At 52.1% G+C, this 24,896-nt stretch overlaps 1 protein-coding gene across 1 annotated transcript; it reads left to right on the top strand.

Annotated features, from left to right (window-relative positions):
* The first annotated feature begins 1,792 nt into the window (after positions 1-1,792).
* GPR156 (G protein-coupled receptor 156) lies at positions 1,793-24,530 on the top strand. The gene is made up of 10 exons (XM_039388890.1): positions 1,793-1,874; positions 9,522-9,922; positions 12,279-12,415; positions 14,621-14,756; positions 15,635-15,745; positions 16,772-16,897; positions 17,350-17,445; positions 20,241-20,477; positions 22,621-22,779; positions 23,352-24,530. The coding sequence occupies exons 2-10, from the start codon at positions 9,824-9,826 to the stop codon at positions 24,528-24,530; spliced, it is 2,280 nt and encodes a 759-aa protein (XP_039244824.1). The 5' UTR covers positions 1,793-1,874; positions 9,522-9,823.
* Positions 24,531-24,896: the final 366 nt, after the last annotated feature.

Below are 24,896 nucleotides of genomic sequence, written 5' to 3'. Positions count from 1 at the left end.
GCATTTTCTCATTACTGCTGTTTACAAGGTGCTTAGTAATAAGCATGAGTCAGTGGGCAATAGGAGTACTCTCTGTTAGCTTTGGGAGGAACCAGAAATAAGGCACTTTACTCCTGTTCAGTTGTGAACAGTCAGGTTCTCACTCCTCTCCCTCCCTACCTGCTGAGAGACATTTCTATTTATGATCCTGGTTTTACGGAGGCAGAGACCAGATTGTCAAGTCCAGTCTGAGAGTCTGCATGTTTTAAAAGAGATCTGATTTCCAGAAATACTGAAACATAAGAGACCTTCGTCATAGCCACAGTGAGCTACAGATACTCTGCACTCTGTAAATTGAGGTGCTGCTTTCAGTGCCAAAATTTAGAATTAATTCATGGGTCTCCAGCTTTTAGATCTGGCCCCCAGGGCTGGACCTTGGTCTCCAAGGGGCTTTTTCATTCTCCTTTGTATGTGGCAGTAACAAGGCTCCTGCCTCCCTTCCCTGCTTTGGACATGACCCTCTGCCCCACCAGCAGCTCAAGGTCCAGGGCTGAGCCTTCACTGCCCATCATTGTCCAGGCTAGAAAATACTTCCTGGAGAGTAGTGTGTTAGACTCCCTGGGCAGGGGTACATCCCTCTGTTTTGCCTCAGAAGAGGATGGGAAAAGGGAGTGGAGAGGTCCTATTGCAGCTTCTCATCTGAGATGTCAGTCAAATCTAGTAAAGGACAGTGGGAGCTGCTGCCAAAACCGGTGGACTCAAACTGGATGCTTTTACCAGGCTTGGGATCTAAAGGGTTGCAGTTTGATTATGACAGCATTGTGTGGCACAGCTGCCTAACGGGGCTGTGCAAACCTCTCTGCTCCCATTCAGACCAAGGCTGTATCTGGTCTGTGGTTCTGCACCTTTGGGAATGGGTAGGAACGAAAAATTAGCACTGTTAATGCCAGAGCCACATAATAAGGTAAACAGAAGTGTAAAAAGAGAGAAGACCTGCACAGCTGTCTGCAAACAGCCCTTTCTTGTAGTACCTGGCACTTTGCTGCAGGCTGGGAGAGAAACTTTGGTGCTGCAGCAGAGCTTTTGGCTTTCAGAGTTGGGAAAGAAAATCCAGTAAAATTGAGCTGATGTCTTGTGAGGAGAGAGCACGAAGTTCATGCTTGCATCAGGGCCGTGGGAGGCAGGAGAGGAAACGATCGGCACTGGGATGCTGAGAGAGGTGGTGGGTCTGTCCGTATGACACTGACTGCTGCTCACACACACATACCTATTGCAGTAGTCACGCTGGCTACCACTAGCCATGGGGCGGCACAAGCAGGTCACGGAGCACGAGGTTGGCCGCCCTCGCTTTTACTCACTTCTCGGGCCGGTTTTGCCACAGACGTGGGTTTTTTGTGCTGCCTCAGCTGACAGGAGCGTCCGAGCGAGGCGGCCCGTTCCCAGCCGGGCGCATCCCGCCGGCAGGGACAGGAGATGGGCACAGCCGTGGGACCGCGGGGCTGACGGGCTGCGGCGGCGGGGTCAGGTCAGCCGAGGCCAGGCGGGTGGGCTGTGCCAGAGGGTCCCGCTTTTCTCGGCTCCCACACGGGGATTGCTTTGGGGAGGGTTTGATGCCGGCGTGAAGGAGGATCCAGCCCCGCCAGGACAGCCGGGGCTCCGGCGTTTTTCCCCACTGCCGAAAAGTTTTGTCCCGGGTCCGACAGGAGCGGGGCCGCCGGCGCCACCGCCCCGGCGGGAGGAGCGCGGCCGGCCCGGCCCCTCCCGCCCCCGCCCCCGCCAGGCCGGGCCGGACCGGGGCGCTGCGGGGCCGGCGCCGAGCTCCGCGTCCCCGGCGGCTGCGGCGGGGCTGCTCCAGCCCCGCAGGTTTGCACCGCGCCCGGGTGCCGTCCCCGCAGGTGGGTCGGGGGTCCGGGGTTCGGAAGAGGGGGGTGGGGAGAAGGGGGACTGGCAGCGGTGTTTGGGACTGCGAACGGGATGGCTGAGACGAGGCCGCCCCGTTTACCCCCCGAGTTGCTTTCCTCTCCTGGCTCTCTTCGCTTTGGTGTGTTTCTGCTCCCCGTGCCCCTTTCCCCACAGGATGCCGGGTGGCGTGGGTGCAGCCTGGCGAGATCCCCACCCCGGCAAGCCCGCGGGGATGGGCTGGCAGCCCCCCGAGTGCTTCTGCCCGGGGCAGGGAGGCCGCGGTCTGGGGGCGCACTTGGGGGATGGAGCGCTCCTCGTTCGCCTTTCGCTTGCTTGGCCGTGCCCGGAGTGCATCCCGGAGCTTGAAACGGGGCGGGCATGGAACGGTGTTTTGTAGCTCTCCAGAAAATACCGTCCGGAAGGCTCCAAGCACGCCGCAGAAGACGGCTGTGGGAACGGGATGGGAAAGGGCTGCCTTGCAGGATGCAAAAATGTGAAGCTGCAGCGCTGGGTTAGTTTGTTCTAACCAAACCGCTGCTACCTGGGCGAGCTATGTGCCTTGCGGAGCTCAGATTGGTTTCAACCAACTCTACAGTGCGACAACCTGCTGGGTGGAGAGGGAGAGAGAGGGACCCGTGTGCCCTTTCTGCACTGGATTCACGATGCTGCCCCTGCTTGCTAGGAGTGAGAGACCCCCGGGAAACACTCCAGGACCCAGCACGTTTGCTTCTCCTTGGCTGCCAGAATTGGGCATCACACAGCTCCCAAGGGCTTGGTCACCTCTCGGGGGGGGCGGCTCATGGAGCCCTCACCCAGACCTGGATTTTCCACTTCCACACAGGTGCTCTGCAGCCTGAGAGGGGCAGGAAGGAAGCCAAGGGAACCGGATCCCTGGTAACCGGGAGCTGCCAGTGTTGAGTTGCAGCTGGCATTTCTGATGCATCCTTGATATAGCTGCCACATTGCCTCACCCGCCTGGTGCCGGGGCATTGCATATGCCTCTCTTATTGCAGACCCCTGTGCTGACACGGTTTACGAGTAGCGCTTTCCACACAGGTTTGGGTGTGCCCCCAATTCTGGAGCTGCACCTCTCCCCCCCTGAGCAAGCCTCACTGCTGTCTGCAGGGAGCCCTGGCTGGCAGACCTCGTGGAAACCTTGATGTGGCCCTGCCCCCTGATGAGGTGCTTGTTTTGCCCAGCAAAGAGATGAGAAGCCCTGAGCAGGGGACCAGTGGGTGCAGTTTGGCAGCTTGCAGTACCCGGGAGGTGAGCCAGATGAGCCGTGGACATCTCTGGCTTTCAGAGCCTTAAGTCAAATCTGTCTCCTAGGGGAAAATATTCCCTGCTGCTTGGTCAGCAGGGGTAAGGCGAAAAAGCTGTAATGCTCCATTTTAGTGCCTCTTAAGGACTAAATATGTCGCTTGATTTCCAAAATGCTGCCAAATTTAAAAGAAAAAAAATAAATAGAGAAAAAACATGCAGACCTTGTTAGGACTAGCAGCTGTCCCCATGCTTAGGGCTGTCCAGCTTTGCAACCCAGCCGTCCTAGCCCTGTTTGTGAAAACACAGGTGTGCTGGTGCTGCGAAGGCTGTGAGGGGATGGTGTGTGATTGCATGAAGGAGCAGCTGTAGCTTTCTACCAGCTTTGGAAAGGGAGAGCTCTTATATATGCTTAATCTGAAACATAACTTTATGGAAATATTCCTTCTGAGGCCTCTTCCCCCTCTGCGTTTGATAGCTTGGCAGTGAACAGCTTTAGTGGCGGTGAGCCTCTGCTTTTTAATTAAGTCATACACACCTCAACCACAAGTTAGATCTCTCTTGTAAATCAAAGTACTAAATCATCAGGCTTTTTTACCTCTTATTCATGGTGGCTCTCCAAAGATGGTACAGTTAAGAGGAAAAAAAATTGCAGGCTACACCTTCCTGTAAAGCTGTTTAGCATGTTGCTGTTTGTCAGGCTGGTGCAAACACCCCAAAGGCAGAGGGAGAGGATGGGAGCAAGGGATGTTGGAGCCACCAGCAGCAGTGCTTGGGGCTGAATGTGTCTCAGAGCAGTGTATTGGGGCACATGCACTAAACAGAAAGTAGCAGCATTTGATGGGAATGGCCTGGGGAAAGGCAGTTTTATGAAGGAAGCCATGTATGCGGGTGGATGGAAGCAGGGGAGGACCATAAAGGCAACAGAGGCAACAGGGATGGGCAGAGATCCCAGGCTGTGAGACCTGTCAGAGCTGCACCAGGGCACTGTAACAGTGCCCTGAATCAGTATCCCGGTGGGTAAGCGTGATGCAGGTGTGATCCCCTGGCAGGGATTCAGGATTGACCATCCCCACAGATGGGGGCTTACTGCTTGCCCTGCAGCGACTACCAGGGCTGCAGGGATGGCAAACTGCGAAGCAGATGCTTGGAGATTTTTGTACACCTCCAACACTTCTTCTCTTTGGCTGTGCCTGGCTGTGCCTCCTGTGGCGGGCAGGAGCTGTGTTTCTGAGGGCCACGCAGTTTGGCCCTGCAGCCAGCCCTGGCTATTTCTGCCTCTTTGTGATGAAGGTATGGTTCAGCATGAAAATGGCTGCGTTTCTGGAGAGGCAGCCCCTGCCACCCCACTCTCAGGTCATCTGCCACATCCCTAGTGCTTGGGATCGGGATCTGGACGGGGGCCAGGGCTTGGGGACGAACAGGGAGGTTGTCCCATGGAGACAGAACAGCACCTACAGGTGTGGTCTCCCACTAATAAATTAAATGATTGATGAAGTTGTTATGGAGTAATGAAAAGCCAAGATTTTGCCCAAGGTGGTGAAAAACCTCTGTCCTCGTTGTTCATGCAGCACAGCTGCTGGGGTGTTGTGCACCCCAGCCTCCAGCCTGGGGCAGAGACTTGGGCATGGGAAGGGCATGGGAGCAGCACTGCATCGTCTCAGAGCGGTGCTGGGGGCACATCCCCTGCCCTGCTTCTGGGGGAGGTAGCTGCACCCACCTTAGCCCCAAGTGGTGAGGCTGCTGTCTTACAGCAGAGATCCATCCTGCTGCTTCTGTCACTGACTGCAGAGAGGTGAGCTTCCACGGGGGGGTACCGATGGTGTGAAATCGTTTGGAAGGAGCTTTCTGGCTGTTTCCCACAGTCACTGGGCTCCGTGTGGGGAGCCCTGCCAGGCCACCTGGCCACGCAGGGATGAGCTCAGCACGATGGGCAGTGGGGTCCAAACCCCTGGGCTCTGAGACACTCTGGGGAGTCAGCCTAGAGGTTTATGCTCACTTCATCCATGTGCTGCTCGGCAGCTGTTATAGCTGGACACAAGGATGGGCTTTGCTCTTTGGGTGGCACAAAGTTGCTCATCAGCGGCTCCAGGGATTTGTCTTACCTCCCCATCATCTGTGGCACATTCCCCATGTGTCTTGGTATTCTCTCCCGATTTTCCTTCCTTTGAGCATCTCCAGTCTATTCTCTGTTTCTCACATGCCTATCATTGTATAGCAATTATGGTTAGAGAGTTAAAAGCCTTATCAGCTCCTTAGAGGGAGAAGTGTGAATCAGCTCCTCGCAGGACTGTGTGGTGGTTCAAAAAATAATGATTTTTCTTTTTTTTTTGCATGGAGGTTTCTTTAAATCCAAAACATAAACCACAGAGCTGAAAAGAGTCATATGGGTATTTAACCTGCATTTAAAAAGTTAAAGAGACTAGAGGCAGAGCTAAATGTGCCAGCCTTGTGCAATCCTCCCAAGCTGAAAGACCTGCAATGGACAGACATACAGCATTGGGACGATCGGTAAGATTGGTGTTCAGAAATTATTGCCTTTGTGATCTTAGGATGTGCTATCCAAAATGGTAGGAGACTTCAAAATCACAGCTAGCTTCAGTCAGCACAAACTTTCGTGTTTCAGAGTCACACAGTGAGCTCCTCATGCATCTGGAGGCAGAAGCACCTTGTCCTGCATCTCCCTCCTTTGCATGCAGCAGGTCCTGGTGGTTATCTCCCATACCCTGGGTGTGGGTCAAGGAGTGACAGCATAGGCAGGGACACTGCCTGGGTGGGAAGATGACCCCATTTGGGCCCTGTGATGTGCCCCATCATGTGCCTGTGCAGCGAGCTAGCTGTCCATCTGCCAGGTATGAAGGTATCTGAGAGGCCTGGAGGTGGCTCTGGAAATCCCAGGGATAAAAGCAGGGTGCTGCAAGTGCACAGGATGGTCCCTGAGAATAAGGGTAACAACTTTGCAACTCCCCAGTGTTCCTGGGGATTGAGGCTTTGTAACCCACATTTTAGGATGACACGATAAGCAGGATTTCTTGGTTTTCTTCCTTTTTCCTTTTGTGTTTGCAGGGGAAAGTGTGAAAATGTAAATGCTGAAATTTTAAATATAAATTAAAAATAATCTTTAGATATGCTGTGTGCTTTAACTCCCGATTTTTAACTAGCTTCGTTGCGGGAGGTGTTGCACTAAGTCTAGCTTGTGACTTTTTTGATCGCCTTGGGGTTGGCAATATTGCAGGTTTCTCAGGTCAAACAAGAAGGGATCTTGTTGGACAAGAAGTGCAGAAGGGAAAAGCAGGAGCCTATCTCAGAAGTGCCAGTGTTTTCTGAATTGCAAAACCCCATCCCGTGGTGTTTATCTCGCTGGAACAGTTATCCGGATGACTTGTCACTGTAAGTGTGTAGCCTTGTGTCCTGTCTAGCCGGGGCTTGTCCCCACCAGCAGATCACCATCTCCCACTAGTAGTGGCAGTAGCAGCACAGACCCGTCAAGGGTAAGCCAAGATCTTCTGCTCCCCACCTGAGGTGGCAGGAATGGCTTTCCCCTCTGCACATCGCTCCCTCCCCCTGGTTGTTCTTCTCTGCCTTTGGCACACAGCAAAGTTGTGGGTTCCAGCTGGCTACAGAGCCACCTGCCCAAGAAGTTCTCCTCAATAGATATGCTTCTCCAGATGTGCTCCGCTCTTCCCTTGCAGAGGTGTACATGTACCATTTCTCTGTCGGGGCTGATATGACTGGACAGGATTGCAGAGCTCATGAAAACCATTTCATGCACATTTCTGAATGCATTTGTTCTGTTGTCTGCCAGAAGATCAACCATTAAGATGACTGCAAATTGCTTTTATCCAAATACTGGTTTTAACAGTCAAGGGTTCCTTTTTATTCTAGAAGATGATGGTGATATTTTTCATGTGGTCTAGTCACTTGTTTCCTACCGACTTGAGGCTTGTTGGATCACATCCACACACATGCTGATGCTCAGCTGTGATCAGGTACTAGCCACTATGATCCAGACAGCCAGCAGCTGTCATGCCACAGAGACTGAGGGCAGAAGGGGGCACAGAGCTGTCAGATCCCTCCCAACTCAAACCATTCTCTGATTGTGCTGTGGAAGTGATCCATCAGAATTGGTTGGCACTTTGGTCTAAAAAAAAAACCCCAAAAAACAAAACCCATAGGTCTCTGCCCTAAAGAGACCCTCACATTTTAAGGAAGTAAGTTTTTACCTGTGTTGTTGTCTGTCCCCACAACCGTTGTCCAACCTCACCGTGAAGGTCAGTGACTCCGCACCGGTCCCCCTTGGATCCTCTCACGGCCATGGAGAGCATTCCTGCCAGCTCTCACGAGAGGCAGGAGCTGGGCTGGAAATGCCTGTTGCCTTCCAGCAACAACCACACTAGTGCTTGCTTTGTTGCATACTAATGAATCTTAATTGGCCTCGGCTTGTTATCAACATTGTGTGGGAGCCTTTTGCAGAATGGTGGGGTGGGGGTTGGGAAGACTCTAAAGGGCTTTTACCCTCCACTGAGGGATGGTCTCCTGGGTGGATGAGGGTTGAATTGATGCTCCTTGTGGAAACATGTCCATTTGTGAGCCATGGGAGGGTTGTGCCTGCTGGCCTCATGCCAGCCTTGGTAGTGGTCCACCTGGTGGGTTCCCTCTCTCATATGGCAGAAAGTTACAAGGAATTGTAGGGGCTGTCTTTAAACCCACTTGAGGGCATGGGGAGAAGTTGAGCCCTTTGGAGGCTGGGCAGTGCTCATCTTCAGGTCTTCTTGGCAAAGGTTCAGTGCCCCTCTCCTGCTGCCATCCCCAGGCACAGCACGCAGCCCCTCCACACTATCCATTGTTCTCTTTGAACTGTTCAGCTGGAGCCTGTCTCCTTCTCTCCACTGCCCTTTACCACTGTTGCAATCCTGGCATCCACTCCAGCAGCTGGATATCTTCTGCAGCCATACCCCTTGTCCGATCACTCAGCCTGAGCCGTGGAGGGCATGAAAACCCCCCCAGAGTGATCCTGCTGTAGGGGAAACACCACCGCAGTTTGCTACAAGCTAGAGAGGCAGGTTTGATGGAACGGGGTTGTATCAGCGCTCTTGAAAAACGTCTCTACCACGTGTGTAGAGTCATAAGTCTGGCTCATGTGATATTGTGTTTGTAGGACACAGCAAGCTGATCTCACACTGGGGTCAGTTCTGGGACAGGCAGGACTGTGTCCGGACCTGTGGTACATCAAGGCTTCTGCCAGTGGGAAAGTTGGGATTGTTGCTTCAGAGGGGGCTCTGCTAATTTGGGTCAAGTAGCCTGCTGACCTTGATGTGTTTGGGCTGGGACTTGTAACTTCTCTAAAGCTGAAAAATCAGTCTACGCTTGACCTGAGAACAGTTCCTGTAGCTTTTCTGGTGTTTGAATCCTGATTATCCCCCATGACGAACACCAAGTTTCAGACCAGGTCCTGGTGACTGTGCTTCTTTTTAGTTTACTCTTTCTTTGCTCACATGATGACAGGAGTTTTTGCAAAGAAAGGACTTATGAGGAGAGGGAATCAAAGTGTCAGGATTAGGAAGAGGGAAGGATGGAGCACTAGCCAGGCACATGGCATGCTTGGCCAGGGAGCAGCCCTGAGGAGCATGATAAGGATAATTTTTTTCCTCCCACCTGTTGTGAGGAGCAAGTAGGAAGTGAGCTATTGTGCTTCCTCCCCAACTGCTAACGACAGGAGACTTGCTTATGGTCGTGCGCTGGAAGCTAATTAAAACTGGTGACAATGGTAATTGAGTAAGGATGCTTGAGGACAAGTATGACCTCATGTCTAAAATGGTAATGAGGCCTATTAAAATCCACACCAAAAAGAGAAATGAAAAGGGGAACAGAGGCAGAGGTGGTGCGAAGGGAGCAGGAGCAGGTGGGGACAATACCTGGCAGCCAGAGCACGAGGAGGGATGGGGAACATGGAGGTGTCAGGCTTCTAAATCTCCTTAATGAACAGCCAGCTCTTCAGCTAGCTGGGCTGCCACTCAGGCCGAGTCAGCCAAAATGCTTTGGTTCAAGTGCCTTCCCCTGCTGCTTGCCCAGGCCTGGGTGTAGATCCTATTAAGCAATGACGACACTTGTTACTGTTTGTTGTTGTCTACACTCTCTGGTTCCTTGCTGGAAGAAGGGGACATGCCAGGAAACTGGCAGGCTGCCAGCACAAGGAGGGTATCTGCAAAAATGCACCCTGGAAATTGCACTGGTGTGGGAAAATGCGTTGGCAGAAGAAAACTGCAGCGAGTTTGGGGTGCCACACCCTGGCTCGGACCAGCACAGCACCTGGTTTCAGCTCCACAGCTGGAGTGTAGGGGCTGGGGGCCGCTCTGACCTCAACATGTGTTGTTTTGCAGGCTGGTATAACAGTGCTCGGGATGCCACCGTGCTCCGTGGGAACCCAAGTTCCATGCTGACTCACTTCGCTGCAGAGGACACCTCAAGGGACACTGGGAGGTGGGCACTCCCTGTCCTGGCCCTGGATGTGCACCACACCAGTTTGGGCGAGCTCAGCCCTGGCCTGCCAGACCCCCTCACTACACCCTGCTGACAGGAGGAGATACGGTGTATGCTGGAGGTTTCTTCTCTCTGGAAAAAGCCAACGCTTGTCCTTCCAGTAGGGGCTAAGGTACGGCTGGATAACGGCTGAGGATGTGCTATGGAGCCGGGATTCAACTGCTCTGAGCTCTGCGATGGCAGCTCCAGTTTTGACAGCCAGCAGCAGCGGGCACTGCAGGAGCTCTGCACCGTAACAGTGGTATGTACGGAGGCAGGGAAGTGCTCTGGGGCATGAGGTTTGCTCTGCTGAAGTGGATTTGGGTGGAGGGATGGAAAGGGGGGTGCAGCTGACAAGTAATCCCAGTCCAGCCAAAGGCAGCGTGCTGGTTGGCCTCTAAGACAAGCCTAGTCTAGGTGACACCTAGCAGTTACCAGATAGTGAGGAAGCATCCACGACAGCCAACTCATGTCAAGCAACCCCCCGTGTGTCGGCCAGTGTGACAGCTGCTTAGGATTGGCCTGAAATGGCCCCATTGGCCCTTGACCTTTCCTGTCCTCTGCAACTTCAAAGTGCTTTTCAAATATGAATAGGGCATGATTTAATTAAAAGTCATTATCTATAATAAGTGGTACCCCCCCACACACCAGTAAGCCAGTGGAAATGACACTGGGATGCACTCCGTTGCAGTTGGCACCGTGTGAGGCTGCTGGATGGGCCAGTGAGGCTTGGCCCGCTCGACTCTCCATCACGTCCTGCACGACCATGAGCCTTTAATTAGAAGACTAAGCTGCTTGGCTCCTCTGGCTCTGGCAGCTGCTGTACAATTAATATTCCCCCTGCTAGGACCAGGATTTACTCCTCTCAGCGGCAAACAAAGCGCTCCATCAACTTCAAGTAGCATCAACATCCAAGGAAACAGCAGTCAGGTGGGAGGGTGTGTGTTCCTTGGGAAATGAAAGGTGGAGATCATATGGGTGTTTCCAATCCCTGGGTGGCTGACCATCTCCACCATCTGGTTTCCCAGAGAGCCAAAAGACTCCCCAGGGGATAGAGAGAGAGAAGAGGAGGTGGGAAGCAGTTTGCAAGAGGGATATGAGTATCCCCTCAGGGATCCCTCCACACTGTTGCAAAGCGAGGCTGAGGTGTGCATGCAGCTGTATCCCAGCATACAGCAGCAGCAGCAGCATTGACTCTCGGCTGGATGTCTCTCCCAGCCAGGGGTTTGCTTTACACAGTTGCCCTGCAACCAGCATGGCACCAGCATGTGAGCTGCCAGGAGCCCATGGATCAGCTGTGCTCGTGTGGCAGTGATGCGTTTTTGTTTTAAGAATTATGTGTTGGCTTTAATTCTCCAAGTTGTGCCTTGTTCTTGCTTGTCCAGAGGAGATAAAGCCTGGCTGGGGAAGAGGGAGATGAGGCATTGGCTCTAAACATCTGCCTTACTTCTCCCTGAAGATTTATTTCTAGCAAGGCTGGAAGCAGAAACAACTCAGGCCTTGAAGAAAGAATTGGGAGTTTGGGGCAGTGGCAACTGTCAGGGAGAGTGGTCTTCTGCCACAGAAATTGCATGCAGGTCAATGGGCATGTCTGAGAAAGGACAGCGCCAGAGAAGTTAGTGAGGAGGCACGTTATCCCAGCTCACACCCCATTCTCCTCCCTTCCACTTTTACCTTAGTAAAAGTGATACTTTTTTTAAAGAAAAAAAAAGTCAGTAACACACCCGTAGTATGTGTGAACGAACCCACGCATGCACACCCTGTTAAAAATACTGGAACATTTTAGATCCACAGTGGAAATAGTTTCTTGTTTCACATAGGATCATTTTGTCCATCTTACGTTAATAGGAAGATTGCAGAGAATATTTTTAAATTGAGGTTTAAACCCACAAGGTTGCTTATGTGCAAGGAGACAGGTGCCTCTGTCATACCCGCTCTGGGAGTGTCCCTCAAAAGCCAGTTCTCAGCTGATGTCTGCCTGGGACCCAGTTAGTTTCCAGCCGCTGGAGACGGGTGGAGCCCAGCTCGGTGTGTCACTGCGGAACGCCTCTGAAAAACGCTGTCACACTCCCTTCTCTGCGTTTTCTGCACTGACTGGCAGCTCTGCTGCTGGCTCCCAGTCACGTCAGCCAGCTGGTCAGTTGTCTGCTGCATGGAGGGGTAAGGGTGGGAGCCAAGGATGCCCTACCTGACTTTCCAAAGAAGAGTGCTATGAGCTGGGGTACCATGAGACCTCTCTGCAGAGGTTTCTTTCCAGAGAAGGACAGTGGGGAACCATTGCCCATGTTCTTCTCTCCTACAGCCAGGGCTGCCTGAGGTTTGTGAGTCACTTGTATGGCTTCATTACGTATTTGGCTAGTTGGCCATAAGAAGAGGGCTCCTGGACTGCCCTCTCCTCCTGTGCACTCAGCAAGTGGCAGAGTACGTGTCCTGTCTACACACATCTCACCAGCCCTGCCTGCGGGTCTTGGTCAGGTGCCGGGGTGTCTGCTTATGAGGAGATGTGGTTTATGGCTGAGGAGGAGCACCCATGGGTGTGATCATGCTACAGTAGGGACCTCCTTCACTGGAAGCCCCAGCAATGTCCCCTTCTTCCTCACCCCTTTTGCCTCCTGCAGACATCTTTTGACCACAGTGGGAAGAGCTTCCCATCCTTCTCTGCTGGTCTCCTGGGAGTTGTGTGGACATTCCTGACTGGAGGAGTCCTGCTAGCGCTCTTCTTTCTCGTCTTCACAATTCGCTTCAGGAAAAACAGGTAAGGGCTTCCCTCTTCTGCTGTGACAATTCCCCTGAGCTGGAGCAGCGGAATGAGGCTCCTTCAGGACCAGGCTTTGAGCTGATGACCAGCTAAGTGTCAGGAAGGTATGAGCCTGAAGGAACACCACGGGGCAAGCAAGGCCAATGCCAGGGTTGTTGCAGCTTTCTCCATCACATCCAGTATTGATCACTGATGGAGACAGTCCTGTTTGGACTGCTCCCTTCCTCTCCAAGGCAGGGAGCTGTAGACAGGACAAGATGAAATGGCCTCAAGCTGCGTCAGGGGAGATTCAGGTTGGACATCAGGAAGAATTTTTTCACTGAAAGGTTGTCAAGCATTGGAATGCTCTGCCCAGCAAAGTAGTGGAGTTACCATCCCTGGAAGTGTTCAAGAAACGACTGGACACGGCACTTGGTGCCATGGTTTAATTCACATGGTGGTGTTTGGTCAAAGGTTGGTCTTGATCACCTTGGAGGTCTTTTCCAACCTTAATGATTCTATGATTCTATGGATGCCCTCTGGCGTGGCACAGACAGTAGTGCATAGTCTCATCCCAAAGGTACCATTCAATAAAAACATCAAAAGGAGTGAGCAGAAAGGGAACAAATCTCCTTTTCTGCTCCCAGTCTTGGGAGCATTACTCTGAGCAGCATAGCTCCATGGCAAACCCATCATGCTCCCCCACAGTGCACTTCCTGCTGTTGGGCCACTCATACTTTGAAGATACTGCTACCCCTTTTTGATCTTGGTGGTTGCCCATATTGGTGTGGAACATGATCTTCATTGGTGAGAGAAGCTGGTTGTAAAGTGCAGACTTTCCTTGGTGCTGTTCAGTCTGCACAGAGGATGTAAAATTTCCTGCTCCCCTGAAGACAGCATAAATCCAAGCATAAGGCTCAACAATTCCTTGTAATTCAAACTGTCTCAGCCAGCACTGACCCTTCCTCAGCAATTCTGAGTGTCTTGCCTGCTTCCTTGCCACTTTCTCCTCAGCTTCATTGGCCTCTTAGTCTCTCAACTGCTTTTTCCTCCAGAGATACATCCCTCTCCCAGGCTTCACCTGGCAAACCTGTTGGTCTCTATGTGCCATTGTTTTGCACAGAGACGTGCATCTGTGTGCAGCCTGAACTGATTCTCTGATTGCATTAAGGAACTTAATGCTTTCGACAAGCACTATGCAGTCAGGAGGGTCCTGCCCCATAAGGGTTTGTGTTGTGAGCCCTGTGCCTGCTGCATTGCAGCATCTGCATGACCTGCATCCCAATCTGAAGCACTTAATTTACTGAGTAGTGTGGCCACCTTAATTGATTACCAAATTATTTAGGCCCCTGAAGATATTCTCAGAGCATGCTGTAATGAATGGGCGTTATTTATTTGCTCTGCAGTAAATAAATACTGGTCTGCCTACTGAACCTGGGAGGGCAAAGGAGACCTTTTTCAGCATGCAGCTGAGAGAGTGAGCTGATGAATATCTTTCCCCAGGGGCTGAGGCATGGCAAGGAAGTCAGGGAGGGAAAGGGCCAGGTTGAATCCCTTGCGAGGCAGCAAGCCAGGAAGGAGCTCAAGGGTAGAGAAATGCAATGACTTGGCAGCAGATTGAAGGGGCAGAGCTATGCAGGGGGATGGCAGGAGCTACAGCTTTTGCTTGATGGGCTTGCTGGGGAAGGGTGACAGGTCATGAGAGATCGGTGGGTTGATTCTCCCCTCCCTGAATACAATTACAGGATTATGAGTGATGGGGTGAAATTACAGAGGGGAGGCTGTAAGCTGAACATTGCAGGCAGCTTCCTGAAGTTGAGACTGTGCTGTGTGAAAATATCTCCTCAGAGGAAGGAGCAGTGGGAAGAGCCTGTTCTTGAAGGTGCTTGTAGCTGTTGCACCCAAAGCTGGGGACAGTCACCACGTGGTGCGCTGGTGTGGTTTTCCACTTCTGCCCCTCTACAGCAGAAGTGTTGGGGTAGAGTGAAATGAGTACTTTAAGCACAGTGAGGCATTCCAGCAAGACGGCAGAGAAGATGGGTTATGCACTATGGAGCAATGGCTGAGCTTTTTGAGCAGCTGTGAACGTCAGAGGCTGGGGGCTGGACAATGTGTCAGCATCCCTTATGGCCATCGTGGCCCCTATAAGGGGACTTTGCCCTTGTGCTGCCAGGTCATGATGCTCAGTAACTGTCACCACCTTCCCTGCTTTGTTTCCTGGAGGATCGTGAAGATGTCCAGCCCCAATCTCAACATTGTGACCCTGCTGGGCAGTGGCTTGACTTACACGAGTGCTTACCTCTTTGGGGTTCAGGAGCAGAGCCTGCCTTCTGGAGACTCCATGGAAAAGCTTATTCAGGTGAGTGGGGGGTTTGCTGGGATGGGTACCGTCATGCATGCACATGTACATGCCTGTTTGTACGTGCGCTCTCTTAGCCACAGCCTGTCACCACCTCGCTGCTGGCTGCACGCGGCCAGGCTGTGGTTTTCACATACACAAAACGCAACCAGATGCTTTCTGTCTGAACAGCCTTCACTGTTTGTGCAAACCACATCTGCACCGAGGAAGGGACTCAAAGCAGGTCCCCGGGGGAGAGAGAGGTCCCACAGGCAGGCAGGCTGCTGGGCTTGTAGAAGTGCAGTAGGGAGAGGGGAGCCTGAAGGGAGATGGGATCCTCCACAGAGCCACCACTGCCTAAAGTAGCACAGGTGCTGTGAGGCTGCAGGTGAGTTTTTTGGCTGCAGAGCAGATCCTCATCAAAACACTCACCTGTGTGATGAACCCCCACGTCCTGACCTGAGGCAGCCACCCTGCCAGACCGAGGGCTGGGCGTGCATCCATATGGGAGAGTGGGACGTGGGAGAATGCACACCCTGCATCCTGCTCAGCCGCTGGGCTGAGGATAATTAACGGAGGTGCCAGCAAGTGATTTATTGGTGCTGGGACCTACCGTGCCCCTGCTGCTCACAAGCTGCCTGGCTCTCCCTGCCTGGTCCTCTGATGAAAGTCTCTCGGGATGGGGAGGAAAAGGCAGGCAGCAGACATGCCTGCAGAGGAGTATGTGCCTTTTAATTTATTTCACTCTGTGGTCAGCTTTCTGATGTCTGATATGACTTTCCAGAAGCCAGAAGACAATAGACATGTCCCTACCCATCTTTATTGCGTCCCTGGGTGGGACAGTGTGGGGTGTCCCTGCGAGCCCCACTTTCAGCCTCCTTGCTCTGACCCCCTGGCAGGTGCGGCTCTGCCTGCTGTGCGTGGGCACCTCCCTGGTGTTTGGCCCCGTCCTGGGGAAAAGCTGGCGGCTCTACAAGGTGTTCACCCAAAGGGTGCCGGACAAGCGGGTGGTGAGTACACAGCACCCGAGGAGGGAAGGGAGGGAGGAGAACTTCCCAAGGAGGGCAAACACCAGCAAAAACCAGTGTGGAACAGCAGATAAAAACTGGCACAGGACAGGGATGGATGCTACAATCACAGGTCTAGTTTCATGCCTAGCTGTGCATGGGCCCCTCATTTATTCCTGAGCAATGAGGCAAGAGCTTTTCCACTCCACAGGTAAGCGGGTGCCCTGCCAGGCTGCCTGTTCCCCTGTGGAGTCACAGCCCCATCACTGAGCAAGGTCTTGGTCTTGTTTTACATCAGCCCCATGCCTTCATTAAACTACATGCCAGTATTTGTGTCCTGGGCTGGGCTGATTGTTTTTGTGGGATGAATATAAACCAGGTATCCTCAAAAGCATCTCATGTAGGGCCATCCCCAGATGCATCTCATCTCTTGAAGGGAGGGAGGGAGCACTAGGCACTCCTCTGCAGCACTTAAAGAAGGGGAATCAGCAGCTGGGAGGGAAATGGGAAATTTGTTCACGTAACAGTGCATGTAACTTAGAGCCTTCAGTGGCCACTTTCCAGTGGTGAAAAAGTAGGTCTCAGATGAAAGGTGAGATGAGACAGTTTGCAGGGGAACTGGGTACCAGCAAGGAGTCCCATTCCTAACGCACCAGGATCTGTGTTAAACTTTCAAAATCATAATACTACCAGCTTTTTTTCCCCACCCTTTCTGTCTCTGCTGGTGATATGGACATAGTCTTGTTTTGGAGGAACTGTTTTCTGTCACAGCATGTACCTGCTATCCACACCATCAGGGAGGGTTTATGCTTGGCCCCGAGCCTGATTAGATCTCCAAGAGTTTGGGAGCTGGAGACAGAGATCCTGTGGCCAACTCTGATGTAGGTGAGCCACTGGATTCCCCTCTGGGGGAAGTAGTAGGATAGACATGTTGCTTGAAAGAAACAACTAGAAAGGGACCCAAGGGGATGGAGGTCATTGGTGTCCATTTGCTCCCCAGAGTACCTTTTACTTCTTGTGTGTTTGCAGATTATCAAAGACCTCCAGTTGCTGGCAATGGTGGCAGCATTGGTGCTGGCAGATGCTGTGTTGCTCTTGACGTGGGTATTTGCCGATCCAGTCCAGTGCTTCCGAAGCCTCGGTGTCTCACTGCGGGTAAGGGGATGAGGAGGGGTGGTGGAGGGTTTTGCCATGTTCTACCTGAACTCTGTGGACAAAGTTGGTGGATGACCAGGCATTTGAAGGTGCTGTTTGAAAAACAATAGAAAGAAAAACAAGTCAGAAAAACTTCTGGTCACTCTGGGTTGGGTTTTTGTTCAGTCTGTTACAGAGGTGAGGGTCCACTGCAAAATTTCCAGGTCTGTGCAGATCACATGGGTGACACAGGGAGGGGTCCATGGCACCTGCATATGCTTTAGAGAAATGTTTAACCAGCCCTGTTGGCAGCAGAATGCCAAAATCTTCCTTGCTTTAACCTTCTGCCCCTGGTAGCACCAGCTTTGGCCTATCCTTTTAGACATTTGCAGAGAAGACCAGCTTAGATGTGTCTGCCTCTCAGTCTGTGCCCAGGCTGCAGCCTTCACTTCAGTCTTTCCCTTGCTTTCTAGGCGACAGAGAAAGGCATGACCTGCTCCATGAGCCGGGTGCAGTCCTGTGCATCGCTCTATTCTGATCTTTGGCTCGTTCTCATTTTAGGGTTTAAGGTATGTAACCTCTTGATCGATTCTTGAATTATAACTCTCTGTCTTACAATGTAAACTGTTTAGCAGCATTCGTTGTTTCGCTGCCCTCCCAAGCTACAGGCCTATTGCAGATTCCAGCTACTCCTGTTCATCTCAAAAGCCCTCCTATTTCCAGTCCGTCCCATCTTAGAAAGCATAAAAGCCCTGTAAGCCACTTTTTCCCTGCCTCACTATCTCTGTTTTGTACACAGTGCACATACAGTCTCTTTATTTCTCTCCCTGCAACCCCCTGTGCCTCATCTATCTCACTTCTGAAAACTCATGTCTTGCTGTTCTCTAAAGCGCACTCTTTCCATAAAGCCTCAGAAGGCCGTCCAGTGCAGTGGTGCACCATGTGGCTCAGTCCCGGAGTCCTCTGACTCCAAACCAAGGAGGTGCCGATGACAAGTGTTTGCTCCCTGCCTTTACAGGATGTTTATCGGCTTAATTATACCACCAGGGTGCACTTTCACTGGTGGAGCTCTGCACATGGCCATTCTTATTCCAGAAGTGTTAGTTATACCGATGTAACTATGTAGGTGTAATTACTGCTGTAATTATCTGTGGTCTCATGTGTCTCTGGTATGGCAGAAGCTGGACACATTTCAGAAAGCTGATGTTGATGAAGCTTGTGAGATCACAGCCTTTCTGCAGTAATGGCTTCATCTCTGTGCAGTACCGGCAGTTCCTTTGTGATTCACTGTAATGTAATACTCACTGACCATCTACCCAAAATTGTAGGAAAAAGAGTAGAAAGGGACCTTACAACACAGCCAAGTCCTCCTCTCTACACTTCATTTCAAAGACATTAGTGTAGCCTGTCCTTAGAAGTCCTTTGGTATTGAATGTAGGTATTCTCTGGGTTTTCAGTGCTCTGTCTCCACCTCTGATTTTGTCTGCAGTTTTTGTTAGGGTTTAGACAGGTAATGTCTTTGCCTACAGCTCCTACAAAATGCTTTCTGAAATAAAACATTCCCACTATCAGTCCCAAGTAATATTTTTTAGTGTTGTGTTGTATCTGACCCTGTCCCCTTCTGCCTGCTGGGGGTTGTGGAGTTATTTCCTTAGTACTTTCTCTGGAGTTAGTTTGGATTTACACTAATGTGAGAGTAGGCTTTATTTCTGTGCGTACATAGCACTTCTTAGCATCCACAGCATTAATGTGCTCAGCCCTTTGGGAAGCCACTCAGTGTATTATCCTGGTTTTACTGGAACAGAGCAATGAACAGAAATGATTTGCCAAGGACATGCCTGGAATTAGGAGCAAAATTCCCTGCTCAAGATTAAAATAAACAAACAAACCACTTAGTCCTGTGCTTACTGAAAGTCCTAGTTTACTAGACGGCAGTGCTGTTGTCTGTGTCCCAGATAGACTGTATGAATTTAAATGGGACTTTGGTGCTGATTATTTTCTTGCTCAGGGATTAGAAGCTGACTTGCCTTTGGGCCATTTGGAGGTGCCCCATGCTGGACATGGTTATGATCCAATTCACATTCTACAAAGCAGAGTCAGGTGTCGGCCTAGTTCCCAGTGAGGCAGGTCTCACTATTACAACCCCGCCTTGAGAATTTGTGGTGCTCTGAAGTTGCAAGTCTCACCAAAGACTGTGGACATGAACCTCTCTTGCCCGTGTCCCTCCAGACCTTAACCCTGGCAGTGGTCATCACGATCATCAAGCAGCCACAGCACAGAGGGGTCCTGAAGAGTCTAAAAAACATCTGCACTCAGATCGCAAAGCACTTCTTGATGCCCAAGTAACAATGACTCTTAGTAAACTAAGGCAGACACGGTTACACTTACTAGGTAGCACAGGAATAATTTAAATCATATTCTCTGTATTCCGGGCTGTTGCAGGTGCTTGGGATTTTGTTAGATGCTATTTCCAAATGATCCTGAAGGCAGACCATACCCTGCACTGTGGAGGTGGGCAAAAGATACTTGGTGTTTCCTGCTAGTGTCCCCTGGAGAAGGAAGGGTTCATCCTGCTGGATAGTTTAATCTTGAAAAAGATTAAACTATCTTGGAAAGATACATTCAGGGGACACTTGAGGGCCAGTGTGGTGAGGCAGCCTGTTCTGAAACAACTGATCTGCTGGGGGGGGGTGTCAGTTCCTCTGTGTACAGAGCACTTCTCTAGTGCCTTTCCCTTCTGCTGGAGTCAGGAAACAGCAAAGGGAAGGGAGAAGAATTGCACCTGGTAGTTTCCTGGATTGCTATTTAAAGAGGCAACAAGTACATCCTCTTTCCTCCAGTCTAAACCTCCATTTCTTCTTGCCTTTTTCTTCTGAATGTCCTTCTGAACATCCTTCCTGCTCCTTCAGAGGTATGTCATTGCTCCTAGACGGCACCCCACTGCTGCATCCCTGCAGGGACCTCTGTCTCCTGTTTGTCTGTCTGTCTGTCTATCTTTGCTTCTCCTGCTCCAGGCTGCCCAAGGGGCGGGTTTTGTGTCTTATCTCTCCTGGCCATCCCCTGCTCCGTGGCATCACCTGCTGACCTGATCCTCATCTCACACAGCTTGGTTGGGACTCCCGGTGCCCACTGGCACCTTCCCTCCTGCCCTCTCTCCCCAGCCCCACTTCTGGCCCGCAGCAGCGTGCCGGGCGTTCGCTGCGGCGTCACCAGCGCGCACTCAAGGTCTGCATTATAGATCAAAGAGCATTAATTAGGATTGCACTGAGTGTATCTGAGCTCACCGGGCTTGGTTTGAAGTGGGGGTTGACACCATCAGGCTGTAATTTTCCACACTCTGGAAACCTCTTTTTTCTGCTTCCAGAGTATTCTCCTGCTGTATGGGACCTACTTGGCCGGTCTGACCGACAGTGTCAGCTCCTCACCAGTCAACCAGTCCTTGACACTCATCGTTGGGGTCAACCTCGTTTTCCTGGCTGCTGGCACTATCTGCTTAGTTCATCGTTTCTTCCGTACTTGGCACAACTTGCTGTTTGGTTTTACCTCTGGAGGAATTTTTGTGTGTACAACCACGATCAACTGCTTCATCTTTGTCCCACAGGTATCTTCCACCTCTATCCCGTCACTTGGCTGGAAACGGGCACATTTTCAGAGTTTAACAACAGCAGCCTTATGGGCCAAAGCACTTACTTTCCTGCTTTTTTCCCCAAATGTTTGGGCTCACCTGCACAGCTCATCTTCCAAGCCCCCCCCGTGGCTCTGCTTCCCCAAGCAAATTCCTGGAGTATCATAGAATCACAGAATGGTTTGTGCTGGAAAGGGCCTTAAAGATCATGTAGCTACAACACCCCTGTTATGGGCAGGGAACCTTCCACTAGACCACATTACTCAAAACCTGGCCTTGAACACTTCCATGGATGGGAGATCCACAACTTCCTTGGACAACCTGTTCCAGTATGTCACCACTCTCATAGTGGAGAATTTCTCCCTTTTATCTAATTTAAACCTATCCTCTTACAGTTTAAAGGCATTCTCCCTTGTCCTATCCCTATGTGTCCTTGTAAAAAGTCCATCTCCAGCTTTCTTGTAGGCCCCCTTTAAGTCCTGGAAGGTTTCCAAGGAGCTCAGGTGTGTTGAAGAGCTGCTGCTCAGAACCTTCCTGCAGGAATATGCCACAAGTGGTAGCCACGCAGAGAGCACAGGTGGAGGCGAGGGAGTCGCTGGTGTCGTCCTCCAATGTGGGTGGTGGGATCTGTTCTTCATGCGCTTGTCCTCTCTTCGTACCTCACATGCCCACTCCCACAGAAAGTTTCTGCCCATGGCAGGGATGGAGCTGGGCTCAGGCCATCCAGATGGCCTTGCCAGGCTCAGAGACTTTTCTGCTGCTGGTGATCCCCAGGGGAGGCTGTCCTCCTTTATGCTTTTAGAGAAGGAAGGTGGGCTTTGCCATGAGTGAGGAAGCCTTTTGGGGTGAGGTGAGGCTCTTCTGCTTCCCGTGTCCTCCAGGAGCAGCCTAGTGTGCCTGGCCACCATGTTATTGGGAATAATGCTCCCATTGTTACAGGGAGAGGAAACAGTTGTTTACTCAGTTGAATGTCTGAAGGGATGTTTGGGCTCAAGGACATGAGGTGAGAAAGGGAGGAAGAGGTGAAGCTGAAGAAAGAACACATCTGTGCGAGGGAGGGCTCAGGGGATCTCAGTAATGTATATAAATACCAGTGGGGGTAGAGTAGGGAAGGGAGAGTCAGGCTCTTCTCAGTGGTGTCCACTGACAGGACAGGGGACAATGGGCACAAAATAAAACACAGGAAATTCTATTTAAACATAAGAAAAAGGTTGTTTTTTTCTGTGAAAGTCGTAAAGCACTGAAGCACGTTGCCTAGAGAGGTCCATACTTGGAGATAATCGAGGCCTAGCTGGACACAGTCCTAGGCAGGTTGCTCCATCTGACCTTGCTTGAGCAGGGTGTTTGGACTAGATGATTTCCAGAGGTCCCTTCCTACCTCAGTTGAGGCAGTGTAACTGCAGAGTCCCAGCCCCTTAGATGAGCAGCCTTTGGGAGCAAGGATCCAGTCTCCCTCTGACAAGCACCAAACCTGCTGGCGATGCTTTGCCAAGTGCCGGGTCTCTCAGACTGAGGGCAGAGGAGCTGATGAACTGTACTTGCACTCTGCCTGTACCATTTTTCTGTGGGAGCCTGGGGCCCTTGAACATTTTATTTAACTTGGATCTTTTAATTCATTACCTTGTTTTTCCTAATGGGCTTGCTTTTCTATTGCTCATCTGAGATCAATAAGCAGCTGGAGCTGGGCTGCACAAGGCTTCCATGCAGACACTAGATGAGAAAATAGGTACTAAGCATTACTGGTTTTCAGCCTGTCACCAGTGATTCAGGGATAAGGGGGCATGCGTGACACTGTCTTTGTCTGTCACAGAGTCAGGAGGGGGGAGAAGAGGGAGGGGGCTTTTACAGCGTGCTTAGAGGTTTCAGTGCAGACAGGCACTGACTCCTCTGCATTAAAAGCTGGAGCCAGACACAGGGTAGGGCTCAGATGGGTGGGAGGCTCCAAGTAACACTACAGCCCCTCGCCCAGCCATCTCTTGCCACTGGTCTCTGCTCTCCTGTCACACCCTGCCTTTGTCTCCCCCTGTCAAGTCCCTTTGTCTCCTTCGCGCTTGAGCTGTGCCTGCCTCCCGCTGTGTTGGCAGGGGCTCTGCAGATAACACCCTCTTCTACTCCCTAGCTCAAGCAGTGGAAAGCCTTTGAAGAAGAAAGCCAAACTGTGAGCCACATGGCAAAATATTTCACCAGCCCAAGCAGGAGCTGCCGCTCCATGTACAGCGAGGAGCAGCTCTACCAGCTGATAGGGGAGAAGAACTCCATGAAGCGGCTGCTCACCGAGGTACAGGGCTCTGCCAGGCCCCCTCAACCACACCAGCTTCTCTCCTTACCTTTTGTGGGCTGAAGGCTTTGCAGGGTGGGAAGCCCTTTTTTACACCCCTGTCCACACTGGTGATCCCTCACCAGTCTCTTCCTTCCTGATGGGAAGAGCTGCTTTGTTTTGTCACATCACTCTGCACTCCAAAGCACCAAAATTTAGGCATAATCTGGAGGGCCTAAAAAAAAGATCTGTAGGGAGAAGTGCAGGAGAGCCTGGTTGCCACAGCCTGGTCAAACCTGGTTAATTTAGAGGGCAGATGCTCTGTTTCAGAAAAGCCCCCAACCTCCTGTTCTCTCACCTGCACTGCATAGATGGAAGCACCCCAGCTTGGAGAGCTGCCTGCCCCAGTGACCCCCTTCCCACACTCCCATCTGGAGGCCTTCAGGGGAGGATGAGGTCACACAGACTGCCAGTGTGGCTCTTGCCATGCAGAGAGGGGCGATTTGTTTTCTAGCAATGCCAGCTTCCAAGCTGGCAGTGCTTTCATACCCTCTGCCTGCCCCGTGCCTGACAGGCTTATTTGTCTGACACAGAAAAACGCCGTGATTGAAAGCCTGCAGGAGCAAGTGAGCAGCGCCAAGGAGAAGCTGATGAGGCTGATGTCTGCGGAGAGCGACTGCAGTCCCCGTGCCTTGCCCGCAGCTCCCAGCACCTGGAGCTCAGGGGGGCATGGGGATGCACCAGGGGACCGCTGCCCCCCGGATCCAGAGAGGGATGGGTGGCAGCCTCCCTGCTCGCTGCGTACACCGCCTCTTTGCAGCAATCCTCAGGCCCTTCAGGAACACGCAACCCACGAGCCTGTTTGCTCTCAGGTGCTGCTTTTTAACGCAGGGGGCAGCACTGAACTTGGCCTGAAAGACGTCCAGGAGTGTGGGACACCTGCAGAGCAGGGGCAGCCTCCGGAGCAGCTGCCAGGCCAGGACAACTCAGGTGGTGTAGCCTGGGAGTCATCCCCCAAAGTCAGCTATGTAAACAGTGAGAAGCTGTGGGAAATCTTGCAAGAGCTAAGCCTGGATGGCAAAAACTACAGCCCGGCCTTACCTGCAGGACCCCCACTTGGCAGCCGGGGCACCCCAGGCGACCAGGGAGAAACATGGGGGGGCCAGGACGGCTACCCAGGCATCCACACACCCCTCAGCCCCTACCTGGCGAGGCACCATCGGAGAATCCCTTTGCCCCCTGCCTCCACCCACTTCCCTGGACATGTATCCCCTCGTGCCAACCACAGGGTGAAGGAAGTGGGCAGCTGGATCCATGGGGAGTCAGCACACATGTCCCTGGAAAGGGAAGGGGAGAGAGCTGGCAGAGGGTTCCTTCACCCCCCAGCACCATCCTCTCCAGACATCCCTAGGGAGGTCTGCCTTCAGCCAGAGGGGTGGCTAGGACGGCCAGAGTCCCAGGGTGCTTCATCGTGCATCCCGCAGGAGCAGTGGCGGTGGCAGGGCACCCCAAGGGGACCTGCTGAGCCTTCCCTGCGCTCACTGTACTACTACCCAGACTCTGACTCCAGCAGCAGCAGCTCTGAGGAGATGTTTCACGGCTGCCACCGGCCCTGCTGCGAGGTCTGCTTCCAGAGCCCACCCCTGAAACACTGCATGTTTTCAGCAATGCTAAAGCTGCATGTCATTCTGGGGGATGTACCTTTTTCTGGAATCTGGGGATCAGGAATAAACCTTGCCCCGTTCTGGGTTGCAGTGTCAGCTCCAGCCTGATCAGCCATGACTGCAGACTGAGTTTGGCTGAGAGTGGGTTGGAAGCACTCAGGGAGGTGGCTGTGCTTTTGTCCTGGCTGCTCTGGGCAGAGATACTTGGCACTTCTGTCGTTCCTAGTGCTGGCAGTGGAAAGACTGGGGCTGGGTGGCCTGTGAGAGCCCACACTTCATCACCTCAGAGGGCTTTCCCTGTGAGAACTGGGTGATTTGCACTGGCAGGGAGCAGCACGAACACACATGGCTTCTTGCACACAGCATAGGTACAGAGAGAGGACTCCTTCCTTCCCCCGAGGCTGCTGATAGAGAGCCTCCCACTGGCATCACACCCAGCCGGGTGCAGAAGCAGTTGCAGGCTGCCACTCACCT

This window comes from Pipra filicauda, unplaced genomic scaffold, assembly GCF_003945595.2.
Source record: "Pipra filicauda isolate LSUMZ 115617 unplaced genomic scaffold, ASM394559v2 scaffold69_size3009148_pilon, whole genome shotgun sequence".
NCBI classification, from domain to species: domain Eukaryota; kingdom Metazoa; phylum Chordata; class Aves; order Passeriformes; family Pipridae; genus Pipra; species Pipra filicauda.
Note: the sequence above shows the minus strand (reverse complement) of the source record. Positions and strands in the feature narration are given on the sequence as shown.

Coding starts and splice junctions, on each gene's coding strand:
- GPR156 (XM_039388890.1), top strand. CDS start 9,824: ATGGAGCCGGGATTCAACTGCTCTGAGCTCTGCGATGGCAGCTCCAGT. Junction 12,416..14,620: donor ATTCGCTTCAGGAAAAACAG/GTAAGGGCTTCC, acceptor TGTTTCCTGGAG/GATCGTGAAGATGTCCAGCC. Junction 14,757..15,634: donor CCATGGAAAAGCTTATTCAG/GTGAGTGGGGGG, acceptor ACCCCCTGGCAG/GTGCGGCTCTGCCTGCTGTG.